Raw genomic sequence first — 17,112 nt, forward strand, 5'->3', positions numbered from 1 at the left:
AAAAAACCCGAGTCAGGAATACTAGAGATGAAACATGAAATAAATATGAAAGATTGTCTCAAATAGCCGTTAGCCTTCCAAAGGATAGTCGTCTTCATTCAGATAGGAAAAATTCCAAGGCAGCAGGTCTTCGAATGACAAAGGGCTGGAGGCAATTCATAAGTGTATACAGACAGATCTTGCCATACGAAGACACACGAATGACTAACAAGCCTCTAGGAGCAGATGAGTTCATATATGGGGGTGGGCAAGTCTGGATCTGCCAACCAGAGACATTGAACGGTGTGCCCCTGTATATCTGGACTTGAAGGGCTGAGGGCAGGAAGTGCGGTTTGACCCTGCGTCGGAGATCTTGCTGTGTTTCTTTGATGGGTAGTCCTATGCTCGGCTTAAATATCAGGCAAGGGGACATTAGATACCCAAAGCATTCACTTCTGCCGACTGATAAACATTAAGCATCTGGCAGTTAGACAAGAACTAGAAGATGCAACCAGGAGGAGTATCCCTCGGAGGGCCCCTCCTACTCAGTGATGTCGTCAAATAGCAGCTGAGCACTGACGACGTACATCTTTTGATCCAGGGTCTACCGGGCGTAGTACGATGGCTATCGGCATTGAAGACGATGCCAAAGGCATCTTATGTTCCCAGGTAGGATGCGTTGGGTGGAGTTCGATGGTACTTAGTGCAATATGGGCATGCAGTAGGCATATTCGGTTTTGATACTTGTTTTTATCGATAATAGAAAACACTAAAGATACTCGATGATTTGTATAGAGATTGAAGATGGCCGTTTTATAGTGAGCGGTGGGCGGAGTAATCTCTCGTCGCTGATTGGCCAATCGCAGCTCCCGCAAATCCGCGAGTTCAGACTTCAGAGTCCAACATTCATCAACACTCCCATCCCCGTCAATCACACCCCTACCCGCCCTCACACTCTCCTCTCGCGGCGATGGCTTCCAAATTCTTCCCCGCCGTCCCTCGGGTCGGCCGCCAGTTCACTCGCCAGCTTCCCCGGCCTCAATTCAGACCCTTCTCCGCCGCTCCGCAACGGTTCAGCGACGCTCTCCAAGTGGTACGTGGGACTCGCGATGCCCCTCAAGAGCCGGGAACAAGGGATTAGAAGGGATTGAGGTACTAACATTGACCGGATAGCACCGCAACACCCCCGGAAACAACCCCTCCATCCCCTTCAAGTTCTCCGAACAGAACAACCAGCTCATCGAGGAAATCATCGCCCGCTACCCCCCTCAATACAAGAAGGCCGCCGTCATGCCCCTGCTGGACCTCGGCCAGCGCCAACACGGCTTCACCAGCATCAGCGTCATGAACGAAGTTGCCCGCATCCTCGAGATGCCCCCGATGCGCGTCTACGAAGTCGCAACCTTCTACACAATGTACAACCGTGACCCAGTCGGCAAATACTTCGTCCAGCTCTGCACAACGGTACGCTACACCCAAAAGCTCTTCTCTGAGAAACCATCTGTGTGGTGGATAAATGGCTGACTGATATGACGTGCGATACAGACACCATGCCAGCTCGGCGGCTGCGGAAGCGACAAGATCGTCAAGGCCATCACAGAACACCTCGGCATCACGCCCGGCCACACAACCGAAGACGGCCTGTTCACATTCATCGAGGTCGAGTGCCTCGGCGCCTGCGTCAACGCCCCCATGGTCCAGATCAACGACGACTACTACGAGGATCTGACCCCCGAGTCGATCAAGCAGCTCCTCACCGCGCTCAAGGACTCCGCCGCCACTGCTTCCGGCCAGACCAAGATTCCTGCCCCCGGTCCCATGTCCGGCCGAGACACCTGCGAGAACAGCGCTGGCCTCACGAACCTGCAGAACCCCGTGTGGGACCCCGAGACCATGATGCGGAAGGACGGTGCCCTTGACGGGGAGGCGGCACAGGCGCAATAAACGCACCTCATGTTTTAACACATAACTTTCGGAGCGAGAGGAAAAGAATATACTACTAGTTTCTTCTTTGTTGGTGTTGGTTTGTTTCATGTTCCTGTTCCCGGTCCCGTTTCCCGTTTACGCGCGTTTTCCTTTCATCCCGAGCTGGTTGACGGACAAGGCTTGGGCCATCGGGTGCTGGTTGTATGTATATTATGATGTTTCCTGATCTTGCGTGAAAGAATCCAGGAGCTTCTATAGAAGGTTTAGTACCCAATGCACTCTTATCTGTCATACTCATATTCGATTTCCATTCAATTTAGATACAGGCTTCAATCTCGACTTGTCTACTCCAACATTCAAGGGAAGCCAGAGGCAAAATATCACGCGCAGTGACCTCAAGAAGCACCAATCTTACTCGCCAGAGATAGGCAAGACGATACAAAACACGTCCGTATCCAGATGGATCTTCCAAGCACCAACGCACCGTCTCTCCAAACGATAGACTCAAACCGCATGATCAGCAACCATAGTCGGACCTTGACAAGTCATGGCCTCCTCCGTCAGCGCATCTTCAGGATCAACGAAAACCGCCTGTCCATCGCGCTCAACAAGAACCTGATTCCCGCGCCGCTCCTGGAAAATATTCACGTCGATCGTCATCTTCGCGAGCAGATGGTACACATGCACGTGTTTCGTCTGGCCGTATCGTCGACTTCTTCCGACAGCCTGGATCATCGCCGAGTCGTAGTCGTACTGCGTCTGGGAAAGAAGAGGGGAGAGGAAGATGATGTGGTTTGCGCATTGCAGGTTCAAGCCGGCGGCCATTTCGCCACCAAGATTCAGAATGAGCACTTTGCTATCGCCGAACCCTTCCTTCTGGAATTTCTGGACCTTGGAGCTTGCCTTCAGGTCTGTGGGGGTTATGAGCGTGTGGCTTATTCCCGCGGAGGTGAGGGCCTTGGATGCGATTTCCATCAGGTCGGGGAACTGGATGAAGAGGAGGGCGCGCTCGGTGATGGGAACTCTGTTAGTGAGGATGTCGACTAGGGCGTCGAGTTTTGTGCCGCCGTGCTTCGAGACGTGGTCGGCGTCTCCAATCCCATTCTGCGAGGAGGTGTCGCATCCAAGCGTCATGGCACTGATGACGTTGAAGGACTTCCCGGAGCCGCGACATCCATCTACGGCGCATTCCTCTTTCTCAAGGGTCAGCTGCGTGCAGTTTGAGTTTGCGCATAGAGCATGACCGCATGACCCGAGTATGTTCAGTTTTGACAGAAGACCCGGTTGCGTTTGGCAATTGTCGCAAGTCGGAATGCCCTGGTTAGTTTGGATCTGGCGAACAGCAGTGAGGAACCGTAGGGCTCGTTTGCGCTGGACCCATTCGGAGACCAGCTTGCGGAGGTTGGCTGTGGCGTCTCGCAGCTCTGAGTCGAACTCCCGGGGCTGGGTTGGTTTGGCGGGGAGAAGGAGCTTGTCCTTGCCTTTTGGCTGTGATTTTGCCTTGGGCTTTGGTTTGGACTTGGGCTTGGGCTTGGGCCTAACCACACGCTTTGGCCGAGCCTTACGCTGGCCTCTGCCCTTTGCTTTTGGCGCTGGCTCGTGTTCTTCGTCGTCCTCCTCCTCCTCTTCCTCAACATCGTTTCTGTTCCGGCCGACTTCCGCATCTTGGTCTTCTTTGTTGGTTTCCGAGTCCACACCAGAAGCGGAGTAGAAGGATTTCCAGTCATGAGGTTCAGATCCTTCGATAGCAGTGTTGAGGAGTACCAGGACTTCCTCAGTGACAGGCTTATCCCCAAAATTGTGCGCAATCACACTCTCCCTGAATTGCTTGAACTTTTCGTGGTCTTCGTCGCACCCGGAGCAGTACAGCCATGTGGCAAGTTTTAGCTTCTTTTTGAGGGTCTCCGTGGTCTGGTCCAGTTGCTCCTCGCGAGTCTCGATGAGAGAGGCACAGGTGGCTATCTCGGGATTACCTTTGCTGTCCCAGCGACCTTGGAGCGCGAGCGATGTACACCGTTTGAGCAGTGCTTCTTCAGGCGTTGAGCTATTTGCAATAATCTCGTCCAGCCGCTCAGCTTGGTCTCCTCCTCGACCATTCGCCCGTTTCAGCTGCCGATTATACGTCATCAGCTGCTTGTAGAGCTCGAGGTAGATGACCTTTTCAGCGGGCGACTGTCGAACGAGGACAATGTGCTCGGTGGATGGGATTTCATCAATCTCTGCAACGTTCTTGCGAGCAAACCTATTCAAGAAAGTCTGTGCGATTTCATGTCGACGTCTGTGCCATGCTTCACTGCGCGGGGCGCGGAATGATTCAAATGTCTCAGCATCAGAGCGGTGCTTGCGGATCTCTTTGAGTCGGAAATTCTGCGAGCTATTGTCATCGTCCGCATCAATACCGAGATGCACGCCTAGGAAGGGGGCTATGGTGTTTACGTCCGCGAAGTCATTCAGGGGCGGTGTTCCCGAGAGGACCCATTTTGAGCGAGCTTGCAATGTCAAAAGCTGCGTGAGGCGATCAGTTTTGGCGTACGTGAATTCGTCAATGACCAGGCGGTTGAAGTGGAAGGCGTGGAAGGGGAGGCCTAGGACATCTTCCCAGCTCTGGGGCTTGCCGTCAATACCGAAGTATTTACCGTCGTCACAGGTCTGTTCCGGCCAGAAAGTCTCTTCGTCGTGCAATGCTGTTTCCATTGGGAGATCGTCGATTTTGGCTTCAAGGACGGTCGAATTTTCATGCTCCCCGTCGCTTGCATCAGCAGACTTATTGCCGTTGGGTATTTGCGCATCCTGAACACCATCGTTGGACCTAATGTCCCTATCCTTGTGTGCAAGCGCATATTGTTTCCCCCGTAGCCGTTTTGACGGCGCAAATCGATGGATCTCGTCTGGGTCTTCTGTCCGAGCGCGACTTTCGCGTAAAGCATGCAAGAAACTAGCTGGACCAAATTTCGTCAGGGCTCCAGCATGGTGCTTCATCAGCTTATGCGCATGATGGAACCAGTCATTGAAGTTCCGGCCCGGCTTGTCAGGCACTTCAGATGCACCGGTGTACTTTTGTAGATGCTTATAATAGGCCTGGGTGTCAAAGATTGACCACGACACCAGAATTATGTCGGCGTTTCGAATCTTCTGGATAGAAGTCTTTCTCAATGCCGCTGCCGAAGAGAAGGCGAGGACGTCGTACTTGTGGCCTAGGAACTTGGTGATTTCGTCGAGCCACTGCTCCACCATGATTCGAGGGACAACGATGAGTGTTGCTCTGCTGGGAATAAAGCCGGCTCCATTAAGGCCAGCGGACAGGTCAACATCAGGCTTCTTCGAGAGCACATCAATCAAGCCCAGGACAATAGCCGTCTTGCCGTATCCGACATCGTCAGCCAAAATACCACCTCGTACAATCTTGGGCACCGTGACTTTCCCTTCCGCACGCCACATCAACGACCCCAGGAGCGCTTCTTCTGTTTCCTCTTCAATGAAAGGCTCAACATCCTCACCCTCCTGCGCTACCATCCACGACAGCGAACGCAGCTGCTCCGGCCGCAGCTGGTTATTCTCAAATTTCGGCGGCTGTGGGTACAGAGCGTCATTTCTATTGCTCCTCAACTCAAACTTTGGGTAAGGGTTGCCGCGCACATCGTACGAGTTTGGTACAAGGCGCCAGTGGAAGGTCGCAGGAGCCTGCGGGCTAATATCTGGCAGTCTGCTAAAAGCTTGATGCAGAAGAGTCTGAATGTTGAGGGTAACGCGAAGCTCCGCTAGGCCAGAGGCAGCGTTTTGATTACAATTCTTGCGGAAGATCAAGAATGCAGGCGGCCGAGTCTTGATGGCACGTTCATACCGAGCAGCGTCATGCGGGTCTTCAAATGCCTTGATTCGGAGTTTTGCGTCACGGCCCCATATGATTCTAGGCTTGGGCGGGACACAAGTCATGCATGGGCCATGAATGCTGGGGTTTGCGATCTGACCCCAAGCCTCGAAGTCGGAGTATCCGGCAGCCTTTTGGAAAAGCCAGGCGTGTTCTCGGAGGAGTTCTGGAGACTCGAGTGGATTGGTGACTTCCCAGTCTGTTACCGTGGACGAGCTGGAGTTTGGCGCAATGACATCTGCTGGGATGGTGAATCTCAACAAAGTTGTGTTTGCAGTGTGGCATCGGGATGCCACACTATCGTCAGTAATGGAGAAGGACGTCCTTGGGTCCAGGCTGTGACACTGAATGAAACGATTGGACTCCCCGGCGTATGACTGCAGCGAGGTAGTCGGGCAAGCAATCCACTTCCGGTGATAAACGGTGACAATCTCAGCTGTGTCTGAAGCTTTGGCAGAGCGCCATTCATGGCATACCTCGGCAATAGACATGCGAGCTGCGTAGCCTGGATTCCGTCTGTGCTCCAACGCAAAAACAAACGAGTCATGCTTCGGCTCGCCCAGCTTCGTCGGGTCCAGAAAGAGGTAGATCGCCGGCTTTCCATCTGCAGGCGTCCTTCTATGCAGACAGGCGTTCGCAGTTCCACAGTCCTGCAGGAGCTCATAAGTACCGCGCACATCGACTTCCAAATCTCCAACGTCTTTCTCGGTCCCCTGAACGGTGATATGAGACCATACCCGCGTGCCTTGGAACCCGTCCAATTGCAAGCCGCACTTCGCTTCATAAGAGTCAATCTGGAATCCTGATCCAAAAAATTCCAAGGAGCAGCTTGAAGACAGGGGGGTGCAGATCTCCCAAGTTCCACCTTTCAAAATGGATCCTGGTGACTGAACAGAAGGCACGACCATACGCGCAATCGGTTTCGAAAGAACCTCGCGGATTAGACATAACGCCGGTTCATTCTCACCCGGTTTCGCAAAAAGAAGCCAAGTGATACTCCCAATTGAGTCGATAACCAACTTTAAGACGGAATATTTACCTTCATAGGTCACAGTCCAAGTCTCGCTTCGCTTGATGTCAAAAATACGGAGCTCGTCGCCAACAGCTTTAGACACAGCATCCAAGAATACAGACCAAGTTTCTGTTGATATGCGCGAATTGGAACGCAGCTCCTTGTAGGATTCGGGTGTTATACCGCGAACCACAAGTCTAGCTGGGAGGATAGACCGGAGCATGCTGACGAAGTCTAGTGGCGGGGTGCGTACTAGATCGGTATAGCGCTTGTAAGCGTGCTGAGGGTTCCCACTGCATTCAGAACAGGCTGTGTGCGAGCATAGTGAGCATTTCAGAATCGCTGTTCGAATCGAGCTCTGTCCCTCGCACGTGCAGTATCTAGCGCTGCTCGTGGCCTGCTCTTGCAGCTTGAGGATGCCGACGGTGGTGTCCGAGTCCAGATACATGTTGCTCGGAATCAGATTATCTTTATCATGAGGCTTGAGTTTCCAACCTTGATGATCAGACTTCGATTCTTGCAAGGAATTGTCTTGTTCCAGTAATTTGGGCTCCAGCACCTTATAGCCAGCAATCAGAGCCGAGAGAATCGCTGCTCCGACGACAGTCGAGCTCATAGCATTGCCGGCGAGATCTTGCAGCTCGCGTTGGGACTCTTGCGTCAGAAGGAGCCTATCCAAAGGTAGACCTTGTAGAGCAAGTGACTCAAGGCCACATAGAGGGCCGCCTCGGGTTGTCATGTATGGAATCCCACAAGGCGTGATGCAGCCGACAATTCCAAAGGCGCGGGAATCCATTTCTCGGTCTATGCCTTGCGATAATTCTAGACATCGCCTAAATCAACAAGTCAGCTTTTATCCAGAGACAGGAAAGAACCAGGAAGGCGTACTCCTTGTAGTTCATATCATACCCATCCACCAACTTCCGCAAAAAGTTCGCATCGATTGTATCCCAAACCCGCTCCGGCAGAGACCGCACCCAAGTCTGCCACGCAAAGTCCGGCATGTTGCAAGTCCCGTCATCCTGCCACTTACTTATCGGACGACGATGACCGAGGCCGTTCTTGAGTCGATAGCCCTGGTGCCGCACTTGGTACAGGTCCCAGTTGACTGTTGCGCGAGCCGAAGCCGCAGAAGCCGCAAGCTTCTGTGCCATATTTCTCTCAATCTGTTCGAGCCGTCTATCATCAGCATCGAGTAGGAACATGCCAGTCGGCGAGCTCGCGGGGCGCTTGAATTGCTCTAAGATGTCTTTCCAAGTCTGCCGCATGCCTGCACCAAGCTGGTTCCCTGCGATGTCAGGAAGGGATCGGCTGTCCACACAAAACATGTAACCCCGCTCTCTGGTCTGAGGGAGGTAATAAGCCTTCGTGTCAACATTCATATGAACAGCAATGTAATCGATATCGCGCCAATGTTCTTCGATCTTTGCCCAGGGCGCTGTTTTCACGTTCTCAAGAATGACCATGCGTGGACGGTAGGCTTTGGCGTAGCAGACTATGCCCCAGAATGTATCGCCAGATTCGCCCTTCTCATCGAGTGTTTTTTGGTAGTTGTTTAGGCCGGAGAAGTCGACGCAGGAGAAGCCCGCTATGAGAATGTCGGCATTCTTGGGAACTTCTTCGAGGGAGCCATAGGCGGTTTGACTGGTAGCATCATTTTGGGGTCAGTTCAAATGATGTGATATGGTAAGATGAATTTAATCTAGACTAGAAAGGAGACAACAAGAGGTGTCACGTACGCAAGTGGATTCTGAAGCTCAGCCACGTCACGGAATAGAAGGCGAGGTCGAAAGTTCCGCTCGATATACGCTTGCTTGAAGGGCACGATTTCAGCACTGAAGAGGTGATCAAAGTCTAGATCCCGGTTGAAGTATTTTTTCAAGTCTGTATCAATGTTAGTAAGTCTGCAGTGATCCTTAATATAGCAGATAGAAGGTATATGGTAAGTAAGACTTACTATCCTTGACCATCTCCAATGCCAACAACGGGCTTTCTGTTCCAGAACAAACAGTAGCAACACGAAGGCGTCTAGTACTAAGGTGATCCAAGACATCACCAAGACGTAGATCCATTGCCCGTCTTGTGAGAGACTCGAAGACATCACTGAGTTTGTGGAGCGGCGGAAGGTGATGAGCGAGCTGAGTATGGGGTCGTCTACGGCCGGAGTACGGTAGTGACCGGACGAGTTCGGGGGTGTTGGGGTCTGGGTCAGTCCGAGCCTGTTCGGATAGGTCTCCATCGAGAAGGAGGGCTTCGGAGTCTGGGCGAGATTGCGGTTGCTCCACAGGCTTGTCTTTGGGGGAAGAGTCGTTGTGCTTTATGTCATCAATGGGGACAACTATGGCTAGCTGGCGGGTAGGTGTGACCGTAGTCGGAGAAGAAGTCGTTTCGACGCTGGCTGAGGCCGTAGTAGCAGTATCGATCTCCATATCTTCGCCGTCGGCATTGGTATTGGCTTCATCCTGGCCTGCTTCTGTGATTTTGATCTGGGTTTCTGCCTCAGGCGGCACGACAATGGTGGACAAAGACGTAGTAGAAGTATCAATCTCCATACCTTCAATGTTGGAATCGGCTTTGGCTTCATCCTGGCCAGCTTCTGTGATTTTGATCTGAATTTCTGCGTCAGGCGGCGCGACGACGGTGGTCAAGGACATAGTAGACGCATCCATTTCCATATCGTCAATGTTGACATCGGCTTTGTCTTCATCCTGGCCTCCGTCTGTGATCTTGATCTGGATTTCTGGCTCAGGCGGCGCGATGACAGTATTCGAGGACGTAGTAGGCGCGTTGATCTCCATATCTTTAATGTTGGCATCGGCTTTGCCTTCATCCTGGCCTCCTTCTGTTATTTCGATCTGGGTTTCTTCGTCAGGCGGCTGATGCCTAGGAGACCGTCTCAATTTCTTGACAACAATAGGTGCATTTTCAGACTCGGGGGGCTGAGAACGTTTTATACGCAGCTTGATGATCGTCTTCCCACCGGACGAGGACTCGACATTCTCGACAGACGCGTCTTGAGGCTTCTGAGAAGGCTGAGACTGTGGTTCTGAGCTGCAAGGAGGCACGCGCACACGTAGGACAACTATCAGGCTTGGTCGTTCAGCGATGCTCGGACAGTTGATATTATCTTCAACTTCGAACATGTTCTGTTCTGGCTTTGGCTGACGCTGAATCGAATCCTGACCGTTATCTGAATTGTGACGGATGATATTACCTGAATCATCGTGTGACTGAGCTCTAGCTTCAAGCTGAAGCTCAGGTTGTGGTCCTGCCTCGACTCCAGATTCTGGTCGGACTTTAGTTTCACGTTCAAGTTGAGCCTCTGGTCCAGGTTCGAGTCCAGATTCAATCTCAGGCGCAGGACGACGAGGATACCGTCTGCGCCGCGTAGAGGCGAGGGTCTCGATGACCGGGCGCTTTCGCTTTGCCGGCATCTTCCCCCTCGCTGTGTTTGAGTACGCGAACAGAAATCCAATTGTACTTGCAAGTGCATGAGAAGTAGTGAAGATATCCAAGTAGGGCACGAAGGGTCACGTGGAAGGAGAAGGGGGTGAGGAGGGCGGAAGGGCAGAACAAAAAAGGAGGGGTGGCAGAAAGAAAGAGTAGAAAGGAAATGTGGGGAGAGAGCCTTTGGGGGTTTTCAGCGGATTTTTTTCTGTTCTAACTTGGAGGGGTTGTGTTGCTGGGGTGTCACCCTGGCCTTCCATTCACTGCTTGGAAATGTGCTCATTGCTTTGAGACACATAACACAACACGGGTTCAAGGGAAAAGTTAAACACCTCCAAGAAGATCTGTAAATAGAATATGATAAGGCTTACATGTGGATCAAGCACACACGGTCTTAGAAGAAAGGACATAAAGTTACTCCTAAACAACTGGGGGGCGAAGCAACGAAGTCCTAGTCAAGTCCGGTGCCGGAGGCAACAGAACTCGAGGAACACCTTCAGCCTGTTTCAGCCGCAAACTGACAACCTGTAGACGCGAGAGTTTGAATCAAGGGGCCCATAAGACGGCCGTCTCGCAACGCTTCGTAGATTATCGCGATCCACGATCCGATGGTTTTCTTAACGCGGCCATTCAAAGTCTCGCCACCAACAGTGGGATGTTCAATGAAGCCTTGGTGGAACGGAACACCGAGCTCTTGTCGAACGGTTTTATAAAGGAGCTTAGAGCCATCGCCGAGAAGCTCTGCGGTGTGCTGCTCCAGGAAGAATTCATCGGCGGTTTCTTGGTACACTACGTTGAGTAGATCGCAGGCCTGGGTCTTCCACATATCCAAGTCGGTCAGACCGGGCCCCTGATGACTTTTGAGACTGTCTAAGAGAACGGGGATAGCGTTTTCTATTACCGTGTGCACCCGATCCGCGGGACTGAGGCGATTCGTTGTTGGCCAGGATTGGGTCAGATGTTGGTCCAGGAATTCGTGCAAGCCTGCCAATGCATATTGCGGTAAGTATTTCGAGAATATGCTCTTTGTGACGGAGCGTAGTTGGAATTTTGCGTTCCCCAAGAAAGCGAAATGAAGGGCACGGAGGTCCAGAGCTTGACAGGCGATATACAAGTCACAGGCGCACATGAGGGAAAGTACCTCCACTGCTTGCATACTATATCGGGCAGATACCAGCGCCATAGAGTTGATAGCTTGATTGCGCATTTCCGCTGACTGGACATGCGAGCTCACTGGATTTGACAAATACCCCAGCTCCGCCATGTATGATGCCATGCTGATATCCACCCCCTTCATAGTAAACGACAAGCTTGGGTCATCTGCAACGAGATTGGTAGGGAGACCGTTATTGAGACTGGGATCAATCATCTCCGTCGCCTGAGAGAAGATAAGTCTGCCAAGCATCTGCAGGCATAATCTTGTCTTCTCCATGGCCGAAGTGATCGAAACTGCCTGAAAATTACCACCAGAAAAGATGTTCCTGGATTTTACATCCACGAGCGGGTTGTCGCATGTTGAGTTAAGTTCGGTCGTAACCTGCCGATGGGCTAGAAGGAGATCTTCCAGCTGAGGCCCAATCCACTGGGGTACGCAACGGAAGGAGTAGCGATCTTGAACTAGACCTGGACGGTCTTGATCCTTCTTACCATTCAAGTTCTGTGCCAGCTTTGACCCTTGAAGCAAGGAAAGTAGGTTATTCGCGCATTCAATCTGCCCATCATGAGGCCGGACAGCGGAAATGAATGGGTGATAGCTTTCCGTGGTGCCAATGAGAGCCTCCAAACCCATCGCTGAGAGTGCCTGCACAAGTACAGATAGCTGGTGTGTTTCGTACAATGCCAAGCTAGCCACTGCGGCTGATGTTGAAGTGCCATTTATCAAACCTAGTCCCTCCTTGGGGCCTAACTTCTCAGCTTTCATGCCCACGTGTTGTAGCCCGTCGTTGGACTTCATGACTCGAAGCTTATCAGGGCCGTCGACCTGAACGTACACATCTGGGTTCCCCTCTATCGTTCCCGCAATATATGACAATGGCATCAAATCTCCCGACGCTGATATCGAGCCTCGAAGGGGAACAATTGGCGTAACTCGATGCTGTATCAGCTGGACCATGGTCTGAAGTATGGGAAGTTTCACGGCGGAATGTCCACGAAGATTTGAGTTGCAACGGACAACCATTGTACCCCGTACCCAAGAGGCAGGCATAGCATGAGAGTCCAGCAGTGTGCCCTGATTGTCAGATTTATCTGACTCCAGCAGGACTCCGGCCTGCGTCAACTGGAGCAGTGAGGATTGAAGAGCGACCACTTTGTCTGTCCTTGAGTCTGCGCTCCCGCCAAAGCCAGTATTGACTCCTTTGCAATCGTAAGTATAAGACCAAATCCTGCGAGGATATACGAACCATAGACGCTGTAGCCATCATCGAGATGTTCCTTTAGTATTTGTATACTTGCATCAATATCCTCTAAGACGCTTGGGTCCTCGGTAATCTTCGGTGTGCAATTATGACTGCAACCATAAGCATGACGAATGGATCATACAGACATGATTCACTGACTAGGCCACCGCCACCACCCCAGGTATATCAAGCTTAGTACCGTCGATCTTGATTACTCCATCTCTTATCAAGCGCTGCAGTCGGTACCAAGCCTGGATTGTAGTGCTAAGATGTGGCTGGCAGACTGCAGAGTTCGTTTCTAGATGATTCTTAGCCAGCATCTCGCTCATGATATAGCGCAGTCGGCGGTTGAAGGATAGTAGGGGAATAATAAGCGTAACGATCAAGGTGCATGATGTACGGAGTACGTCCTGAGCATTCCTACTTATACCCTTTCCGTCGTTCCTGCCTCTGCATTCCTCTCGTTCCCTTGAAGGGATAATCCACAAAGCTAGTACTTTGTCAATGTCGTCGGGTATCTCAGCCGCTGAGTCGAAGCCAAGTACGGAGTAAAGGCGGAAAAAGCAACGGTTGAGAAGAAGCAGGGCTTGGTCTTCCAGCTTTGCGATTCAGGAAACCGTGACTGGTCCATCATGATGTACGTGATTCGCCACGGTGGCTCAGATCTCCCTAAATTTGGGTGGAAAGTTTCAGTAATCACTGGCCGTTTGAATGTCTTAGAGAAGTTTAATTCGTTCAACATACTTTTGGTAGAGCAGTCCTCTTCCTTCGCTTGTCTTGCCCTCCGCCGCGAACCTTGATTTTGGGCACTCTTACAAGCGTCGGTGAGACTCTGTGTGGGACAGAGAGATCGGAATCAGAAAAAGTAAAAATGAAACAAGACGACCGATTAGATGATCGGAAGGAACTGCCGAGAGCACGAAAAGCAGGGAAGTTGGACGATGGAAGGGCAGCTGAGGTCGAAAGAGTGTTTGTCTGCAGGATCAGCAACGGACGGGCCGGAGCATCGTGCTCATATCGGATAATCGGAGTAAGGTTCAGCTAGTACACGACGATCTGAAAGTTGATATTCTTTGATCTGAGATCAGTACTCCGTACGGAGTAACTCCTGGGCAGAATTTGCAGGTGGAAAAAGCAAAGAAGAGAAAAAGTACGAGGTGGCACCTGCATCTAGTGGGATTGACGCTCATGCTGCATTAATTAGGGCTGGTAGCAAGTCAGATGGGCATAGAAATTTGATGGTAACGCATATCCATGCCTATTGGAAAGGTCTACAAACTGCATAGGAGAGATGATCACGGCGTTGATGAAAAGCTGGCTGACCAGCCGTACTTTGGGTTCCTACTTAGCCACTTTTGATGTCTCTGAGAGCTTCTCAACGCCTCAGCAAGCTGCCGCGGCGCAAGTACATTGGTTTGTATATGTGCCTCGAGAAAACAGATAACAATGTAGAATAATACAGAAAACAAGAAATGTATGAGATCTGCTAACTTTCAGGTATCATCCGAGGCAAATCCTAAGTCCCCCAAGCGAACCCTGTACGCCATGAATTCGAAATGTTCAAAAAAAAAATAGATATCACCGCCTAATCAACCGAATAACGAAATCGTATCACCGCAGGCCACCCTGCATTAGCTGCTGCCGCAGCAGCATGATTTGGCTGCGCTCCATGGGTGGAAGAGCGTCAATGGCCGACTGGGGCATATTAAGAACTTGCTGCAGTAGCTCATCTTGTCCGGGAACCTGTTGCTGTGGTTGCTGCGGGGGCGGTTGAGCAAAGGGTGTACTCATCATTGGCGGCGTCGATACTTGTCCGGGGACAGCGCCAAAAGGTTGAAACGCGGCGGCAGCAGGAGGGGCAGAAGGTGGTGGTGCCGTAGGCTGTGCAGCTTGCTCCACCACAGCCCCCAGGGTCTGGTAGTCGACGAGGTTCAACAGGAGTAGTGCTTGGAAAATGGCGTATGCAAGCTGAGGTGCTTGTCGTAGGAGTTCTGTGGCACGAGCTGGATCTGATACAGCGAGAGTCTTCATTTGTTGAAGCACATCAAGCAACTGATTTGGAGGGAGAGCGGCGAGTGTTTGCGAGATCGCGTTAGGGCAATCTAGATGCGGAGGCAACTCGACGCCTGGCGGGAGAGGTGGGAGCGGGGCAGATAGCGACGACGGACCTCCTAGCTGCCCGTCCTGACCTGGCATTTGCGCCGGCTGTGAGTAGTCCTCGGGCACAGAGTCTTTTTCGTTGTTATGAGGCCAGTCCACGCGAATTTTGCGGCCCATGATCTCGTAGTCGTTCAAATTGCGCACGGCAGAGGCCGCGGCATCCGCGTCTGCAAAGTCTGCGAATCCATAGCCTTTAGGCTTTCCTGTCTCGGGGTTCATCATCAAGCGGAATTTCGTCACGGTACCGGCGGTGCTAAGGATGTCTTTGACCTGTTCCTCAGTGAGGTCTTAGGCAAGGATGTTATTAGCTGAATCCGGATATTAGGTTTTGGGGCGCAAGAGAGAAAGGGCGTACTGTAAGGTATGTTTCCGAGGAAGACACTTTTGCCTGCTCTGTCTGGACCCATCTTTGCGATTGTGAAGCTGAATAGTAGTGAATAGTACAAAGCGCCGCAAAGCTATGTCAAGCAACAATGTGAGTGAATAAGATGTGTATCCTGGGACCACAGCAGAGAGGTAGGGGAAGAATGGGAGTAGTCTCTAGTTTGATATAAAGCTCTTGCTTCTATAATTTCAACAATCTCCTTCTTCTGGAACTCTCTGAGACAATTGTCTTTGATGGAGCAATTTACATCTGACTTGAGGGGAGCAAAGAGAGCTGCCAAGGCGGTGTCCAAATCTGGAGAACTGCCGGAAACTGCACGAACCTCAAGGGCTTTCCGACCTTGTCATCCAGACACCAACCTACTTTATACCACAACTATCATGTCTCGGATCCCGAAAGAGCAGTGGGAGCGGCTGCAGCTCATACTGCAGAACCAAAGGCGCTTCGGCGGTTTTTCTGGCGGAGGACGCGGAGGAGCGGGTGCTACCGTAGCTCTGGTTGTACTTGGTGTTGGAGGATGGGCTCTATCAAACTCTCTCTTCAACGGTAGGACACTGTTTTCTCATTTCTCTCGTTCTTTGCGCTGTGACAAGAAAATTTGCTAAATGGTTGGCTGCAGTTGATGGTGGTCATCGCGCAATCAAATACTCCCGATTCGGTGGTGTCAAGAAGGACATCTACTCTGAAGGTAAGCGCCGCTTCCCAGGCCATTCTGCTAGCATACTGTTCTGACTATATTATTACTCAAGGAACTCACTTCGCGATTCCTCTGATCGAGACCCCGATCATCTACGATGTCCGAGCCAAGCCGAGAAACATTGCTTCCCTGACCGGCACCAAGGATCTACAGATGGTGAACATCACCTGCCGTGTGCTGTCGAGGCCACGGGTGGATGCTCTTCCTCAGATCTACCGAACACTTGGTCAAGATTTTGATGAGCGAGTGCTTCCATCTATTGTGAACGAAGTGTTGAAGAGCGTGGTCGCTCAGTTCAACGCCAGTCAACTGATCACTCAACGTGAGAACGTCGCAAGACTTGTCCGGGATAACCTCGCTCGTCGCGCAGCTCGCTTCAACATCGCTCTGGACGATGTATCTCTTACGGTAAGCAGAGTTCTTCCATACATTCCCCGCAGCTTGAGTTTCCGGTTCTAATGTGTACTTTCCGTTCTTCTAGCACCTGACCTTCTCCCCCGAATTTACTGCCGCTGTCGAAGCCAAGCAAGTCGCCCAACAAGAAGCCCAACGAGCGGCCTTCCTGGTTGACAAGGCCCGTCAAGAGAAGCAAGCATTCATCGTCCGCGCCCAGGGTGAAGCCCGATCGGCCGAACTTATCGGAGAAGCGATCAAGAAAAGCAAGAGCTACATTGAGCTTCGGAGGATTGAGAACGCTAGACACATTGCCCAGATCATCCAGGAGAACGGCGGAAGGAACAAGCTGTACCTGGATAGCGAAGGTCTTGGCTTGAACGTCAACGCTGGCGCGGATAGCGACACCAAATAAGGAACAAAATGGTGGGGGAAAATATGGAAGATTGTCTGGGACTAGTGAATCTTCCTTCCGCGCAATACTCCCCTCAGGAGTTATTGCGAATAAATCATTTGTACAAATAGTTTTTCAGGTTACCACAGCAAAGGCGAATCGTGTCTCTTCTCTATCATAATTCAAGGTCATTTGCCCGCAAGCCTTATACCTCGCGGCACTTAACTTTTGTCCGAATCGTAGGTTCCAGTTCTTGATTCAACTGAATGCGGGGACGAGAGCGGCGGGTGGAAATTTTATATCTCAGGCGGGGAAGCATTTTTTACTCTGCTCTCTTACCGTACCATCAGGTCGCAGCAAACATAAGCTGCATATATCATCTTTACATCTATTCGCCCATACGACAGGGTAATCTAAGGGTCAAATTCTAACGTGAGTTATTTTCGCCCTTG

At 51.5% G+C, this 17,112-nt stretch overlaps 4 protein-coding genes across 4 annotated transcripts; 2 read left to right on the forward strand and 2 right to left on the reverse strand.

Moving 5' to 3' along the window:
• Positions 1 to 949: 949 nt before the first annotated feature.
• On the forward strand, positions 950 to 1,923 carry DSM5745_02363 (complex I 24 kDa subunit family protein; the record flags this gene model as incomplete). The annotated part of the gene is made up of 3 exons (XM_026744379.1): positions 950 to 1,072; positions 1,153 to 1,443; positions 1,525 to 1,923. 3 exons carry the CDS (start codon positions 950 to 952, stop codon positions 1,921 to 1,923), a joined length of 813 nt encoding a protein of 270 aa, XP_026607542.1.
• A 486-nt stretch (positions 1,924 to 2,409) lies between these two features.
• On the reverse strand, positions 2,410 to 12,960 carry DSM5745_02364 (putative SNF2 family helicase; the record flags this gene model as incomplete). Its single annotated transcript, XM_026744380.1, has 7 exons — positions 2,410 to 7,618; positions 7,674 to 8,429; positions 8,525 to 8,669; positions 8,743 to 10,230; positions 10,755 to 12,587; positions 12,635 to 12,741; positions 12,791 to 12,960. 7 exons carry the CDS (start codon positions 12,958 to 12,960, stop codon positions 2,410 to 2,412), a joined length of 9,708 nt encoding a protein of 3,235 aa, XP_026607543.1.
• A 1,282-nt stretch (positions 12,961 to 14,242) lies between these two features.
• DSM5745_02365 (putative polyadenylation factor subunit CstF64) lies at positions 14,243 to 15,198 on the reverse strand (the record flags this gene model as incomplete). The annotated part of the gene is made up of 2 exons (XM_026744381.1): positions 14,243 to 15,078; positions 15,147 to 15,198. The coding sequence occupies 2 exons, from the start codon at positions 15,196 to 15,198 to the stop codon at positions 14,243 to 14,245; spliced, it is 888 nt and encodes a 295-aa protein (XP_026607544.1).
• Positions 15,199 to 15,556: 358 nt separating this feature from the next.
• Positions 15,557 to 16,681, forward strand: DSM5745_02366 (prohibitin subunit PHB2; the record flags this gene model as incomplete). The annotated part of the gene is made up of 4 exons (XM_026744382.1): positions 15,557 to 15,722; positions 15,796 to 15,864; positions 15,926 to 16,281; positions 16,355 to 16,681. The coding sequence occupies 4 exons, from the start codon at positions 15,557 to 15,559 to the stop codon at positions 16,679 to 16,681; spliced, it is 918 nt and encodes a 305-aa protein (XP_026607545.1).
• Positions 16,682 to 17,112: the final 431 nt, after the last annotated feature.

This window comes from Aspergillus mulundensis (assembly GCF_003369625.1).
Source record: "Aspergillus mulundensis strain DSM 5745 chromosome Unknown scaffold_1, whole genome shotgun sequence".
NCBI lineage: Eukaryota > Fungi > Ascomycota > Eurotiomycetes > Eurotiales > Aspergillaceae > Aspergillus > Aspergillus mulundensis.